At 56.9% G+C, this 14022-nt stretch overlaps 1 protein-coding gene across 1 annotated transcript in view; it reads left to right on the forward strand.

Annotated features, from left to right (window-relative positions):
* The window catches only part of HCN2 (hyperpolarization activated cyclic nucleotide gated potassium and sodium channel 2), a 44560-nt gene that overhangs the window by 10673 nt on the left and 19865 nt on the right, over positions 1-14022 (forward strand). The window contains exon 2 of the mRNA XM_048830996.2: positions 1259-1682. Coding sequence (XP_048686953.2) covers positions 1259-1682 — 424 coding nt within the window. The remainder of the gene's footprint in view (positions 1-1258; positions 1683-14022) is intronic.

The raw sequence follows: 14022 nt of genomic DNA on the forward strand, positions 1-14022 counted from the left end.
CCTGAATAAATTGCCATGCAACACGCCAGCCCATGCCGCTGTCAGCATTGTGTGCACAAGGGGCCACGCAGTCCCTGAGAGAGCGAGCGAGGCTCCCTTCCCCTGCCCACCACTTCCCCCCTTCCATGTGGAGCTGTGGGGAGGCTCTGGGGAGATGGGGTTTCTGGAGTCAGTTCTGGAGAGTTTCCACCTCTCGGCCCTGAATGGCCCCGGGTCAGAGGGCTCCAATCTGGCAGGAAGCTGTTTGTTCTCGGAAGGGAAGCGCTCTCAAGGGGTTAGAGCAGGAGACTGGGAGTCAGGACTCCTGGGTTCTATTCCCAGCTCCAGCACTGCCTTCCCGGCATGGCCAGGAAGGACGAAGGAGCCGTGTGGAGCTCAGGAAGTTGAGTGGCCAGTAGACCCCAGGTTGCTGAATTGGGGTCCATGCCTCTTGTCCCTGTAGTGCCTCCCCCAGCCTGGTTGGTTGCCCCAAGCAATGGGGGTTTGCAGATCCCTCAGGATCTCGCTCCATTTCCTGCTGCTCCGTCTCCCTTCCATCCCCTTAGCCCCCGTTTTATGGTCCAGCCCCATGCTGATCCAGCACCCTGAATGTGCACAGACCTAGCGTTAGAAATCCACACTCTGCGGGGCAGACACCCCCACCACGGGTGACCTCATCCAGCCCTTGGACTGCATGTGTTTGCAGTCAGGCCCTACACAAGACAAGCACAGAGCCACATGAAGAGGAGGGTGGAGGAAGGGAGGAGAAGCGGGGGCAGGTTCCAGAGAGCTGGGTTTGGGGCAGGAGGGATGGGACACATGGGGAAACTTTTCCCAGCAGCCCAACAGCAGGTACGAGGCAGGGAGCGGGGGCAAGGGAGAGGAGAGCGAAGTGGGATGAGGGCTTGTCTGGTGTCAAGGCACCACATGGCATGGTGCCCACTGTGCCTAAATGCTGCCATCAGACCACCCCTCCGGGGCAGAGCTGGCAAATCGACCCTTTACGTGGTGACGCCCCACCCTGTGCTGCTCGGAGCCCCAACCGGAAGTCTATTTCTGCAGGGCTCAGGAGCTCCCTTCACATGGGAGATGCCTCCTGCCCTGGCAAGGGAGAGCTCCAGGTGCTTCTGCCCCTGCACGGCCTCCCACGCCCGCTTCCCAGGAGGGTCCCGCCTGCAGGAGGCTGTTGTGAGGATGGGCAGGGGCGGGGGAGCACAGTAAACCAAGAGGGAACCCAGAGGGCTTGTTGGTGATGTCTCCTTCTGCTCTGCCTCTCCAGGTTCTACTGGGACTTCACGATGCTTCTCTTCATGGTGGGCAACCTCATCATCATCCCGGTGGGCATCACCTTCTTCAAGGAGGAGACCACGGCCCCCTGGATCGTCTTCAATGTGGTCTCCGACACGTTCTTCCTCATGGACCTGGTGCTGAACTTCCGCACGGGGATAGTAATCGAGGACAACACGGATATCATCCTGGACCCGGAGAGGATTAAGAAGAAGTACCTGAAGACCTGGTTCGTGGTGGATTTTGTCTCCTCCATCCCTGTGGATTATATTTTCCTCATCGTGGAGAAGGGCATCGACTCGGAGGTGTACAAAACAGCCCGGGCCCTCCGCATCGTCCGCTTCACCAAGATCCTCAGCCTGCTGCGTCTGCTACGCCTCTCCCGGCTTATCCGCTACATCCACCAGTGGGAAGAGGTAAGGGGTCTCTCTTGGCCCGATGGCCTTTGGGCACCTGCCTGCCTCTGAGGCTGGCTGGGTTGCATTCCCTTCCTCCATCAGCGCACAGGCAGCTTCTTCTGGCGCTCTCGCCCCGAGTCCAAAGGGCTGAGATGGATGAGTTCAGGCCCCTCAGCTCGAGGAGGTGGCTAAGCAGGGGCGAGTTATGGCTCTGTAGCCAAAGGTGCTGGTTGCTTAGAACGCCAGCTGAAAAGCCCTATGCCATCAGCCCCTCTGCAAAGCCGGTCCTTGCTGCCAAACGTGCAGTGGGTTTTGTTGATTTGGGCCCCTGCCTGCTGGGAATGGACTGAGAGTTGGCAAACTCATTTCACACAGGCCACCAAATTGCCATCAGATGGTGATGACTGGCTGCCACTAATACAACTGTCCTGGCCTGGATTTTCTTGTCATCATAGTAATAATGGGATTGAGTCTAACTTATTGTCTCACTGGCTCAAAGTGCTTTACAACCCTAAGCTAAGTCTCCTGGTATCCCTGGCGGTATCCCACATAGCTGGGGAAACTGAGGCACATGCACCGAATGACTTGCTCGAGGTCATCCAGGGAAGACGTTGTCAGAGCTGGGAATAGAACCCAGGAATCCTGACTTCCGGTCTCCTGCTCTAACTGCTAGAGCGCACTCCTGCCTTCATTCAGTTTGTGGCCCGCCTGGATTATTGTTAAGCCCCTCCCACCCCGCCCACGTACTACCCCTGCATCTCCTCCTGCTCCCTGCACCCCACCCCCCAGAGATGGCATGTTTGGGGACACCAGTCTATGAAGGGTGCGAGCCTGAATAGCCAGCTTCTCCCCAGCTTGAGAGGCTGGTGACAGTGATGGTGGTGGGGGGAGTAGTTAGGGTGTGTATCATCGCCCCCCGTTTCCCGCCCCGGGCTGAGCGTTGCCCAGCTGACAAGCCTGCAGGCACCCGCCCCTGTGGTTCCGTATCCGTGTCTGGTGTGGGAGGGAGTTGGGCTGTGGTTACCTGAGGCGTACATTGCAACCGCCTGTGTGTGTGTTTGGGGGTGGTGTCTTTTGAGGCTCCCTTTGAATTGGGCAGGCCCGTCCTTCCAATGGAGGTCAGCCCTGGGAGAGGATCGCATCCCGCAGCCTGGGTCATGGATCAGGACTCCGTTGCGCTAGGCGCTGTACAAACAGAACCAGTCCCTGCCCCAGAGAACTGACAGTCTAATACGCAGGTGTCTGCAGCACGTGTGTGGATTCAGTGTGCTGTCCAGTGCATGCACGGGGAGACGTGAGTACCTCCGGGATTGTGTCTCTGATAAGTGTGCGCTGTGCATTTGTGTGCCTAGAGATGTGAATGGACATCCGTGTGTGGCTGGGCGTGTCTCCATGTGTCTAGGCACAGGTGTTTGTGTGTGCACATTCCCACCCTCGTGCACAGAGACAGCATGGACTAGTGAACCGGAGCACCGCTGCCACTGACTCGACTTTGAGCAAATCCCGTCCCGCTCCCTGCCTCAGTTTCCCCTTCTGTAAAACAGGCTGTCTCACAAAGACAGTTGGGAGGATTCATTGCTGTTTTTTCTTGCCTCCATAGCACTTAAGTGCCTGCAAAGTGCTGTGTAAGTGCTAAGGAACATGCTACAGGGCGAGTGACTGTAAATGCGGGTGTTGGGGGCAGGTGAGGGTTTGGCATGTAGCTGTGTGGCTAGGGGTGTAGCGGTAAAAAAAGAAGCGGGTAAACTACACTAAACCCCGTAGTCCCCATCTGAGAAGTAGGAAAACTCCCTTACCCTCATCTACGCTGCCGAGGTGGTGGGGGGTGTGTTATGTACATCTGGGGCTGTGCGGGTGAGCTGGGATGTGCCTCTGCCATGCATGTGCAGTGTGTGTGTGTGTGTAGCCAGTTGCCGGTGTATGTGCTGGTTGTCTCTGTGTGGGGAGTATGTGACGGTTGTTGGTGTGTGTATCTGTTGCCGGTGTGTGTACTTTGTGATTGTGTGTACCGATTGCCTTTGTGTGTGGTGTGTTTACTGTTTGCTGGTGTGCATAGCGGTTGTGTGTGTGTCAGAGTGTATATCAGTTGCCTTTGTGTGGTGTGTGTACTGGTTGCTGGTCTGCATAGCAGTAGCCTCTCTCTCTGTGTGTGGTGGGGTGCATATCAGTTGCCTTTGTAAGGTGTGAGTACTGTTGCCGGTGTGCGTGGCAGTAGCTTCGGGGTGTGTGTGTGTGTGTACTGGTTGCCGGTGTGTGCAGCAGTAGCCTTTGTGTGTGTGTGTGTGTGTGTGTAGCGGTAGCCTCTCTCTGTGTGTGGCGGGTTGTGTACCAGTTGCCGGCGCGTGTGGTGTGTACTGTTGCCGGTGTGTGTAGCGGTAGCCTCTCTCTGTGTGTGGCGGGTTGTGTACCAGTTGCCGGCGCATGTGGTGTGTACTGTTGCCGGTGTGTGTAGCGGTAGCCTCTCTCTGTGTGTGGCGGGTTGTGTACCAGTTGCCGGCGCGTGTGGTGTGTACTGTTGCCGGTGTGTGTAGCGGTAGCCTCTCTCTGTGTGTGGCGGGTTGTGTACCAGTTGCCGGCCTGTGTGGTGTGTACTGTTAGCCTCTCTCTGTGTGTGGCGGGTTGTGTACCAGTTGCCGGCGCGTGTGGCTTTGAGTTTCCTGACCGCTCTGCTGCGTGGGTGTTGCAGGGGCTGGTGGCTGCGGTGGGAGCGCCGTCTGTGTGACGGGGAGCGGGGCCCGTCGCCCGCTGCTCCCTGAGCTGGCAGGGGACCGAGGTGGGCCGTGAGCTCCCTGGCGTCTCTCGCCCTTTGCGGCTCTCTCTGGGGAGCCAGCGGGTGAGGGAACGCGGGGTGCGAAGGCAGCGCCGGTGCCCCTCTCCTCGCAGGGAACGGCTCTGAGCGGCAGCAGGGGTGGGATTGACTAATGGCTCTGCCGCCCAGCCAGCGCTGAGAGGATCTGCAGTGCGGAGGCTGGGCACGGTGACATCAGCTCGGGAGAGACGAGCCCGACACACACACACACCCACACACACACACACACACACACACACCCCGGCTCTTCCCGGCCGCTCCTCTCCGCTGCAGCCCAGCCTGGCGAGGTCGGGGGCTCTGGGCTGGAGTTTTGCAGCTGGCAGCTCCAGGGCCCGAGGCCGTGTCTAGCACAGAGAAGCCGACCGGGCTGAGCTTTGAAGGTCACGGCCACCCAGGGCTGCAAACCACCAGCCTCGGCCTATCTAAACAGGAGCCAAGTGCCGGGGTAGCGCCACCCGGCGGGTGCCCTTCTCTCTGCCCCTGCTGGGTGGTTGTTTTGGCAGGGAGCAGGGGGGTGCTAATAAATAGTTAGGATTTGGGAGTTCCTGGCTCCTGGGGCTGCCTTCTGAAAGTCGGGCCCTGGCCCTCCTGCTGACAGGGGACTGATTGAAATGCCTAGCTCTGTGCTGGCTGAGCCCAGCCCCCTTGCTTCACCCCACAAATCTCCGTGCACGGGGGAGGCTGTGAGAGGCAGCTGCTTTGTCCCTAAATTCCCTCGTCTCTTCCCATCCGAAGATGGCCTCTCAAAACCATCCCCATCTGCCTCGCCGCTAGCAGGAAGGGGAGCGAGCGCCCCAGACTCCTCGGCTGGGCCTGCCTCAGTTGCCCCGGACTCTCCTTTCTCTTCCGGGCTCCCTGCCCGGCTCCTGATGGCCTTGTGGAGAGACAGGTTTGCTGGGCCTCATCCCAGACTTTAGGAGGAGTTTTCCCATGACCTAGAGCCAGACACCCGATCTCAGCTCTGCTCCATGGACGCCCGACGCTTGGCTCTGGGAAGGGAGCCTTGGCCAAGTCCTACATGGATGGTGCCACCTACGCTATGCCTGGCTGTCTTCTGCCTAGGTGACCCCAAATGCTCCCCACACACACACACCCGTGATACCCCCCCCACACACACACACAGCCTCACGGAGACTGGCTGTCAGTGGCTGATTAGCAAAGAGCAGCGGATACGTCTGTGCACGTCCCGCCATGTTTTCACGCACGTGCGTCTGCCTCCCACCGGGGTCGGTGCTTATGGCATCTGAATTGGGGATTTCCTAGCAATGGGATCTGGGTCTAAAGGGAGTTGGAACAGGGGGCCAGTGGGGGGGGGCCAATGGTCAGAGCCCAGAGCGAGGAGCTGCCAGGTTCTAAACCTGACTCTGGCCAAACTGCCTCAGTTGCGCTGCTTTTCTGTGCCTCGGTTTCCCTACCTGTAATATAGGGATGGCATTTACCCAATCCTTGAACCCTCTCTGGGTGGCAATGGGGACAAGGGATCGGGCACTTAGATTCCTTCCCCGGCACATTGCAGAGCAGAGGCTGACACAGCACAGTGATGGGGCCTTTGAATCCGAGGGAACTTGGGAATGATTGGGGCCTGCAGAGACCATCCTGCAGTTTGCCAGCTGTGATGTTGCATCTGATGTCATAAGCATGATGTCACAGGCTGTGGGTGTGACAAGGCCAGGAGCAGGGACGGTCTCACCTGACCCTTGCCCGGAGGGAGCGCACCGATTCCTTGCTGGGGTTGGGCAGGGATTGGGATCCAAGTGGCATCCCCTGCCCTAAAGGGAGATTGGGATTTGGGGGTCACACCCAGCTCAGAGGGCAGCATGGGCTTCTGTGTTTGCTTTCTGCTGAGCCTGGCCCACACACGGGGCCCTGGGTTGGGTCGCTGCTGGAACGCTCTGCCGGGGACCCAAAAAGCCGAAGCTGCCCTATGCGGCCTGCTGCAGGTTTCCGTGCTGCGAGGAACCCCGCCAAGGAAGCGCCGCTCACACTGGATCAGAGCTGACAGCCCGCTCGCTGCCGTCGAGTCCTGTCAGCGGGGAGAGTGGCCCTGCACCGGGACCCAACTCACTAGGGGGAGAGCACAGCTCTGTCACTCCCTTGTCTCTGTTGGACGCGGGCGACTCCTTCTGCGTAAGCACAGGGTCTGTGGGACCCCCTGTTGCCCAGAGCTCTGGGGAGCTGCTTCCCTGCACCTGACGGGCAGGGGAGCTGATGCTGACTCATGCAGGGCTACAGAGTGGATCCAGATTCTTGCTTTGGGCCTCACTTTTGTGCCATCATCCACCGTCTCTCCCATCCTGCCCCTCCCCCTGAGTCCCTGCACAGGGGCTCTCAACCTTTCCAGACTCCTGTCCCCCTTTCAGGAGTCTGATTCGTCTTGTGTAGCCCAAGTTTCACCTCACTTAAAAATGACTTGCTGACAAAATCCGCCATAAAAATACAAAAGCATGACAGCCCATTGTGACTGAGAAATGGCTGTTTCTCATTTCTACCATATAATTATACAATCAATCGATTGGAATATAAATACTGTACCTACGTTTCCGTGTACAGCACCCAGAGCCGTGTAAACAAGTCAATGGTTGAAATTTTAGTTTATGCTGACTTTGCTAGTGCTTTTTATGTAGTCTGTTGTAAGACTAGACAAATCTCTAGCTGAGTGGATGTCCTGCTCCCCGGAAGATCTCTGCGCATCCCCAGGGGTACGGGTACCCCGGTTGAGCACCATGGGTAGTACACAGGAATTGGGTAATATCCCTTTCAATAGTTTGGGAGCCTTCAAGTGGGGCTTTCTTCTACTTCAAGCCCCCAGCTAACGAGCTGAAACCGGGGAGAAAGGAAGACTCCTTATCTCTGCTTACAGCTGAGGCGCTGAGGCCCAGAGAGAGAAAGGGACTGGCCCAAGGGAGTTGGTGTCCGAGCTGGGAACTGAACCCCCATCTCCTGGATCCCCTGTTCCTTAACCTGCCAGGAGCACGACGGCAGGAAACCAGCCTCGGCCGGCAGCACTAGGTGCTCCGTTAGCTCTTTTCCATCTATTCCGTCTGTAATTCCTTCCCCTCCTGTCAGTGTCGTGCATGGATGCAGCAGCCCTGCCTGTGGCCAGCTCCCTCCCCGTCAAATAGCTCCTATTAATAACCATGGCGGGTGGCCGTTGGTAATAAATGTTTAATTTCGTGCCGCCTGCTTCCTTCCTTCCAAGCGGGAACATCTAAACTGCTGTTTTTAGCCCTGTAGTGTGAGCCCCGCGAGTCCGAGTCAGTTGACCCAGGCTCTGAGACACACTGCCATGTTTGGGGGGGGGGGGGGGAGGGGTTACCTTCAGTGTCCCATGTCCTTCGGCGGGGAAGTCAATCTCCTGCGTGCTGTGTGAGCATGGTCCGCCCACGTGCCTCTGTCCCACCGTTCTGAAAGCTGAGCCCTGACAACCAGAGAATGCCCCCTCCCCGCCCCGTGGTGTGTTAAAGGCCTTCATTCATCCCTCTCCCCTCCTGTCTCTCTCCCCGCCCGGACTCATCCTTCCTCTCCTTGGATGACCCAGTGTCATAATGACGTGTTGACGTTACAGTGTCATCGTCACCCTTGGAAACAAAGGACCATTCCCACATCCGAGCAATTGTTTCAGGCTCTCTGCAGACTCATGCAGATGCTGCTGCATTGGCCCCATGTGGGGCGTGTTTACAAGGTTTGCTCTAACAGGTAGTGACTTGGGGGTTTTTACTGGAAGTTTGGATGATGGCCAACAGTTGAGAGGTTTGTCCTTGCCCCCCGCCCTCCCCTTTAAACACACTCCCATTGGGACATGCTGGCCTACCCCAGGCCCTGCTGTGGACACTCAGCGGTATCTCTGTTGTCAGAGACTCCCTAGATTGTCTCCTCTCGCAGTGCAGAGTAGCGTTCCCTCTGCTCCCCCCAGTCCTGCCAGCGGGTGTGCGGACTCAGATTCCACAGGGATGGGCTGTTCTCTAAGAACCTAGATAGAAAATGTGGCTCCCCTGGCTTCTCCTGGAGGTGCCCTTGGTGGGGTATGGCCGGCATCGGTTTCAGAGTGGTCCATGTCCCACAGTGCCCAGCTGTGCCCAGACCCGCCAGGCGACTGATGCTCTGGAGGCTGGCGTCTCCCGCTGTTAAGATTTCATACGTGGCAGTTACAAGCCTGTATCAAGCCGCTGCTGAGAGATCGCAGAACTGGTTGAGGAGGGATGGCTCCAGAGACCAGCCCTGCAGCGGTGGGATGGGGGTGCCAGGCTCGCTCACTAGTGATGTCGGGGGGGAAGAGCGGGAGGGCTGCCTTGGTCTGGGCATTAAACTAGGTAGAGGTGAGTGAGAGGATTTGAAGCACGTTTAATATCTCCCTTCTGGGGTCTTTGAAACAGTGCAAGATGCTGGGTGCAGGGCAGATGTGGGTTGGGAAATAATGTAAAAATCCCATGCATCTGGGCATGCTATGGAAAAGCCTTAGCTTAGATCTGAGCTGCAGGATCCTTCTTGCAGTTCCTGGAGACAGGGGAGTTTCACCCTCAACCTGTGGGGAGACTGTGCTATGAAACACCCATAACCCCCCACCCTGACCCCCCCCCACACGTGTTCCTGCCTGTTTGTTGCCTCCTGGCTCCTATCTTCTGAGTTTATTGACATGCGTGTTTTCATACTGTCAAGGCCCCTGCAGAAGCAAGTCCTGGACTGTCTCCTCTCCCACCCTGACCTCCCCCTGGTTCTAACCACTGGGTCACGTCACCGGTGATAAAGGGGGGTAAACTCATGATGCTCTCAAGCTGGGGACTTTGTCGTGCCATAATGTAAGCTAACAAAGTTGCTCTGAGCTAAGGAACAAACGTTTTAATTCCTGTGCCACACGCCATGAGTCATTGGCACGGGTTAGTCCCCTGTGTGCTGTCATGTGGCTATGGACAGTCCTGGGTAAAATGGTCAGTCCTGGCCCGTATCCTGATTCAGGCGGGGGCAATGCTGGATCCAACAGGGGAAGCATGTAGGAATTGCTAGGATGCACCCGATGCTGGGGAGGAACAGGGGTAAGTGTTCACAGCTCCAGCCTAAGTGTTCTGGCTTTTATTCTCAGCTCAGCCCCTGGTGTGTGGTGTGATCTTAGACGTGTTGCATCCCCTGCTCTGCACCCCCTCTGTAGTACGAGAAGGAGGAAGAGGATGGTCTGGTGCCTCAGCACAAGGCTGGTAGGCAGGACTCCTGGGGTTCAGTCCCAGCTGACTTTCTGCCAGTTGCCACTGACTCGCTATGTGACAGTGGGCACATCCTTGCTCCGTGCCTCAGTTTCCTGATCTGTGGAACAGGGCTAAAATTGGGGGAGGGGTATTGTGAAGCTTAATTGCTCCCTGTTTGTCAATTGCTTTGAGATCCTCAGCCAGGTGGTGCCGTACAAAGTGTCACGTATTAGAAAAGCCCCAGGCAGGGGAGGAGCCTGTCTCATTGGCCTTGGAAACAGAAGCCCAGTGGGATTCAGGAGCCAGGCAGCTGCACTGAGTTTCCACTTTGCCGGGGTGCTCTGGGCGAGGGGTGGGCTGCAGAGCGTGGTACCCCTAGGAGTGGCATCCCCAATGCGGCCCTGTCCCGTCTGCTCCACTCAGGAGGAGGGAGTTCGACCACCAGTGGGAAAGGGCTGCTGCCGGAGAGGACCGTGGCTGGATCCGCTGTGCCCTGCCCGGCCCCCAGTGTTTGATAAGTGAGGGAAGCTGAGCTGAGCGGCTCCTTCAGTGAGAGTGAAACGCAAAGCAGTTTCTCTGAGAGAACCCCAGATCTGTCCGCTCGAGAGGCTAAAACCCTCTGTGATGCCTCACATCTTAACCCTAGGCATGGGCCCAAGAGAGGACTGGTGGCTCCGTGGCTAGCCCCTGGGAGATCCGGGTCCAATTCTCTGCTCTGCCCCGGGCTTCCTTGGGCAAGTCACTGAAGGCCGAGTGCTCCAAAATCGCTACATCCCTTTGCAGGTCTGAGCCCCCATCTGTGAAATGGGGTTAACAGCCGTTCCCTACTCCCAGGGCTGCTGTGACGATCAGTGCATTAACAACTGTGAGATGCATCCTAGATGCACCCTTGGGTGTGAGACCCCAGTCAGCCTGAGGTCCTGATCCATGTGGGCAGGCCCCTGTGTGGAGCTGGCTGGGGGCCTCAGTCATACCCAGTGATCCCCCAGTCAGCCTGGCCCAGGTTTTATCCTCTGAGCTTGGCAGGATGCAGACTCTTTGAAACCCCGTGCCTGCACCGTGCAAAAGGTTGGTCCACCCCTTTCCTCTTCTAGCCTGCTCAGGTCTCCTCCCAAAGTGACTCTCTCGCTGCTCACAACCGCTCTTTAGCAAACGCAGATTTAGGCACCCGGCCTGCATCTTCCCGGCAAGCTGAAGGATGCCCATTCATGTGGGCGTGGGTCCATTTCTAGCCCTCATTGATAAAATTGTGCTAATTATCTTTCCCTGTGCTTGGCAAATGCAACCTCATTCTCGCAGAGCCCTGGCAAGGCAGGAGATGCTGTTATTCCTGCGGGGGGAACTGAGGCAGACTAGTGGCCACGCTCCCGAAAGTGGTATATGTTTTTAGCGCCCAACTGGAGAGGGCTGGGGGCTGATTTTCAGAGCGCCCACAACTCCTGGCAACTTCCGCTGCAGCAGGGGCAGCTCAGCGCGATGTGTTAAAGTCAGGCTCTAGCGTGAGCTGGATTCCCCAATGAAAGGCGGTGCTGGAAAACGGTGGCTGAAATGATGTGCCCCAGGTCTTCAAAGTGGGAGGCTCTGTTGCGTTACAACGGAGGATCCCAGCTCTCTGGAGTCTGCTCACATCGCTGGCCCCTGCCTCACGCTCAGGTTAAAACTTGTGTGCAGCCTGCCTCCTGGAGGGTGGCCGGTAATGCTGCGGGCTCTGCATTTCTAGGTAGGTGCTGAGCTCTTAACTATCCCTAATGGGGCAGTAACATAAGATCTGTCTGTGCAAGGTGCAGATTTCGGCTGGTCTAAGTTTACGGCGCTCAGGGTGAGAAAAATCCATCGCTCGGGGAGGTTGTGTGGTTATAGCACAACCCCTTTTATCACTGTAGGTTGCGTCTACACTACAGGGTTATGCCAGCATAGCAAAGAACTGCTTCTTTTTCTCCTGAGACCTGCTACCATGAGCCCCCCACCCTCCAGCTCACCTGGTGTGAGAGGGGAAATTCAGTCCCCTGGCTTTTTCCACCCCGTTCCAATGATCTGGGGGTGGAGGGGAGGGGGAGCTTTGCTGTGGGATTAACTTGCTGGGACTTGGGCCCACAGCAGCTGGCTAACCACAGCCCGTGGGGGCTGCTAGCAGAGTCCCCTGGTGATGGGACTCTCGCATATTCTCATCACCAGCCCTGTTATCCCCCAGCACCGAAATTAACCAATGAATTTCCACGCCAGAGGTCTGATTCCTTCCTGTTACTCCGTCACACCTTGTTATGTTCTGGGAGTTACACCACGAATGATTCTAGCTCCGCGGTGAGAACCCGCTTCCATATCCGTGTCCTCTGCTGGCCTGTTCTGTTAGAGACTCCCCAACCGCCGCCCTCCAAAGCAAACTTCCCTATGCTTTGGGCCTTTCAGGATTCGAACCTGGAGCCAGACAGGCCACTCGCATTTCAGCCCCGTGTGTCGAACAGGCCAAATAGGATCCTAACAGCCCTGAGGGTGGAAATCTGGCTCTGAATTTTGCACCATCTCTGCTGTCAATGAGGCTGGTACTCGGATGGCATCATTTCCTCCCCCTGCCCCTGCACATGCCCTGATTTCAGGGTGGCCTTTGCCTGGCTGCGGGGGTGGGGGAAGGAGAGGAAAGGGTCAGTCTGGTGTTTTGGTGGATGGGCTTCTCTGTTTGATTTGCCAGGCCTATGGGGTGAAAAGCATGTTGAAATGGGGTTGGGAGTGGGGGGAGATCCAAGTGCTTTGTGTCCTGTTCAGTTTGGGGGAGCTCTGGGTGTGCCCCTGAGGGGTCATGGGGGGGTAAATCCAGCCGTAGCGTAACTCAAATGGAGTCATTGGAGTAGTTGTTAGTAGTAGAGAGGTGATGTGACTCCCTGGGCTAGGGCCCCTGGAGTCTATTCCTCTCACCGGCTAGGACACCTAGGTACTACTCCTGCTGGTTGAGCTTTGGCAAGTCACGTCTCCCCGTGCCTCAGTTTCTCCATCCATACAATGGGTAACGACCCTCCTTTGGAAAGTGCCATGAGAGCTACGGGTGGAAAGTGCGAGGTGGTATCATTTTTGAGGGCCCGGTGCAAACATACAGAGAGATACGATGCTTGCAGTCTCGTGTTACCCCAGAGACCAATGTATTTAATCCTGTGGTGCCCCCACACCTTTAATCCGTCAGGAGCCCAGGGTCCTGGAAGGGGAAGTGGCTGCAAGAGAGCACATTTTCCATAAACCCCGCGATTCATCCCTTCTAGGCAGCAGAGTTTACAGGCTGGAGAGAGAGGCAGGGTGGCCTAGTGGCTGAGACTCAGGACACCTGGGCTCTGTTTCAGGCTCTGCCACTGGGCAGCTGGGTGGCCTTGGGCAAGTCCCGTCCTGCTCCGTGCCTCGGTTTCCCCATCTGTAAAATGGGGGTAACGGTACTGCCCGCACTTTATGATCTGCTGAGGAGAGCTAGGGATCGTTACTGTTCAAGCTTTGCTGGATCGGGGCCCAAGAGCAGGAAGACGAAACGCAAAGCACATGTAGCCAGACTGTGGCAGTGGAGGCAGGGAAAGCCCAGGTGCCTAAAATCACGGCAGGCTCCTGCCGGGAACAGAGGCCGTTTTCAAGCGAACAAATGTCAGTGAAAAGACGGGCCCACAACGGCCGCTGGCTGCAGAGTTCCTGCTCTTATTCATGAGAAGAAGAACGCAGCATCTGCCAGCATCGTGCAGCCATGTGCCCGTCCTGTATATAAACAGTGCCACTCATGCCAAAGGAGTCTGTTGCCCTATTGGCCCAACCGGGTTGCCAATATTCCCATAAAGAAAGAGCCCTGGTGTCTTTAATGTCGGTGCAGAAACTCTGCGCTTTAAAGTCTCCTCCTCTAGATCCACTCACGGCGCACTGCGCGGAAGTCGATATATTCCCCTTCAAAATGTGCCCGGCTCAGTTAACCCAGCTGGGATTTGAACCCATGGTTCCTGAGCATCTGGGAATTTCGAAGCGGGCGCTTCTTGTGCTAAGCAGCCCCGTCTTGGCTCGTTAGCGTCATGAGCAGCTGTGAATCAGAACCCATGTGAAATGGCTTTCTTTGTACTGTGGATATAACAAGCAAGCGGCGAGAGGGGGTGTGTGAGAGAGAGAGAGACAGACTGACCGACCGGCCGACCCAGCATTGCTATCAGGCATATGGAGACAGTACAGATGGTCCATGAGGGCAGCTAAATAGTCCCTAGCTCTTTGGCCAGGTGGCTGCAGGCTAACAAGGCACCAGTTTGCCCATGTTGTGTGACCCCCCGATTCTGGTCCTGTGTGTAAGAGGACGTGAGGGGCAGAAGGAAAGAAGTCCTCTCTGTTAACATACAGCAGGTGATTCCTGAACCCCGGCTGGGCC

The sequence above is a fragment of the Caretta caretta genome, chromosome 25, assembly GCF_965140235.1.
Source record: "Caretta caretta isolate rCarCar2 chromosome 25, rCarCar1.hap1, whole genome shotgun sequence".
Taxonomy (NCBI): Eukaryota; Metazoa; Chordata; order Testudines; family Cheloniidae; genus Caretta; species Caretta caretta.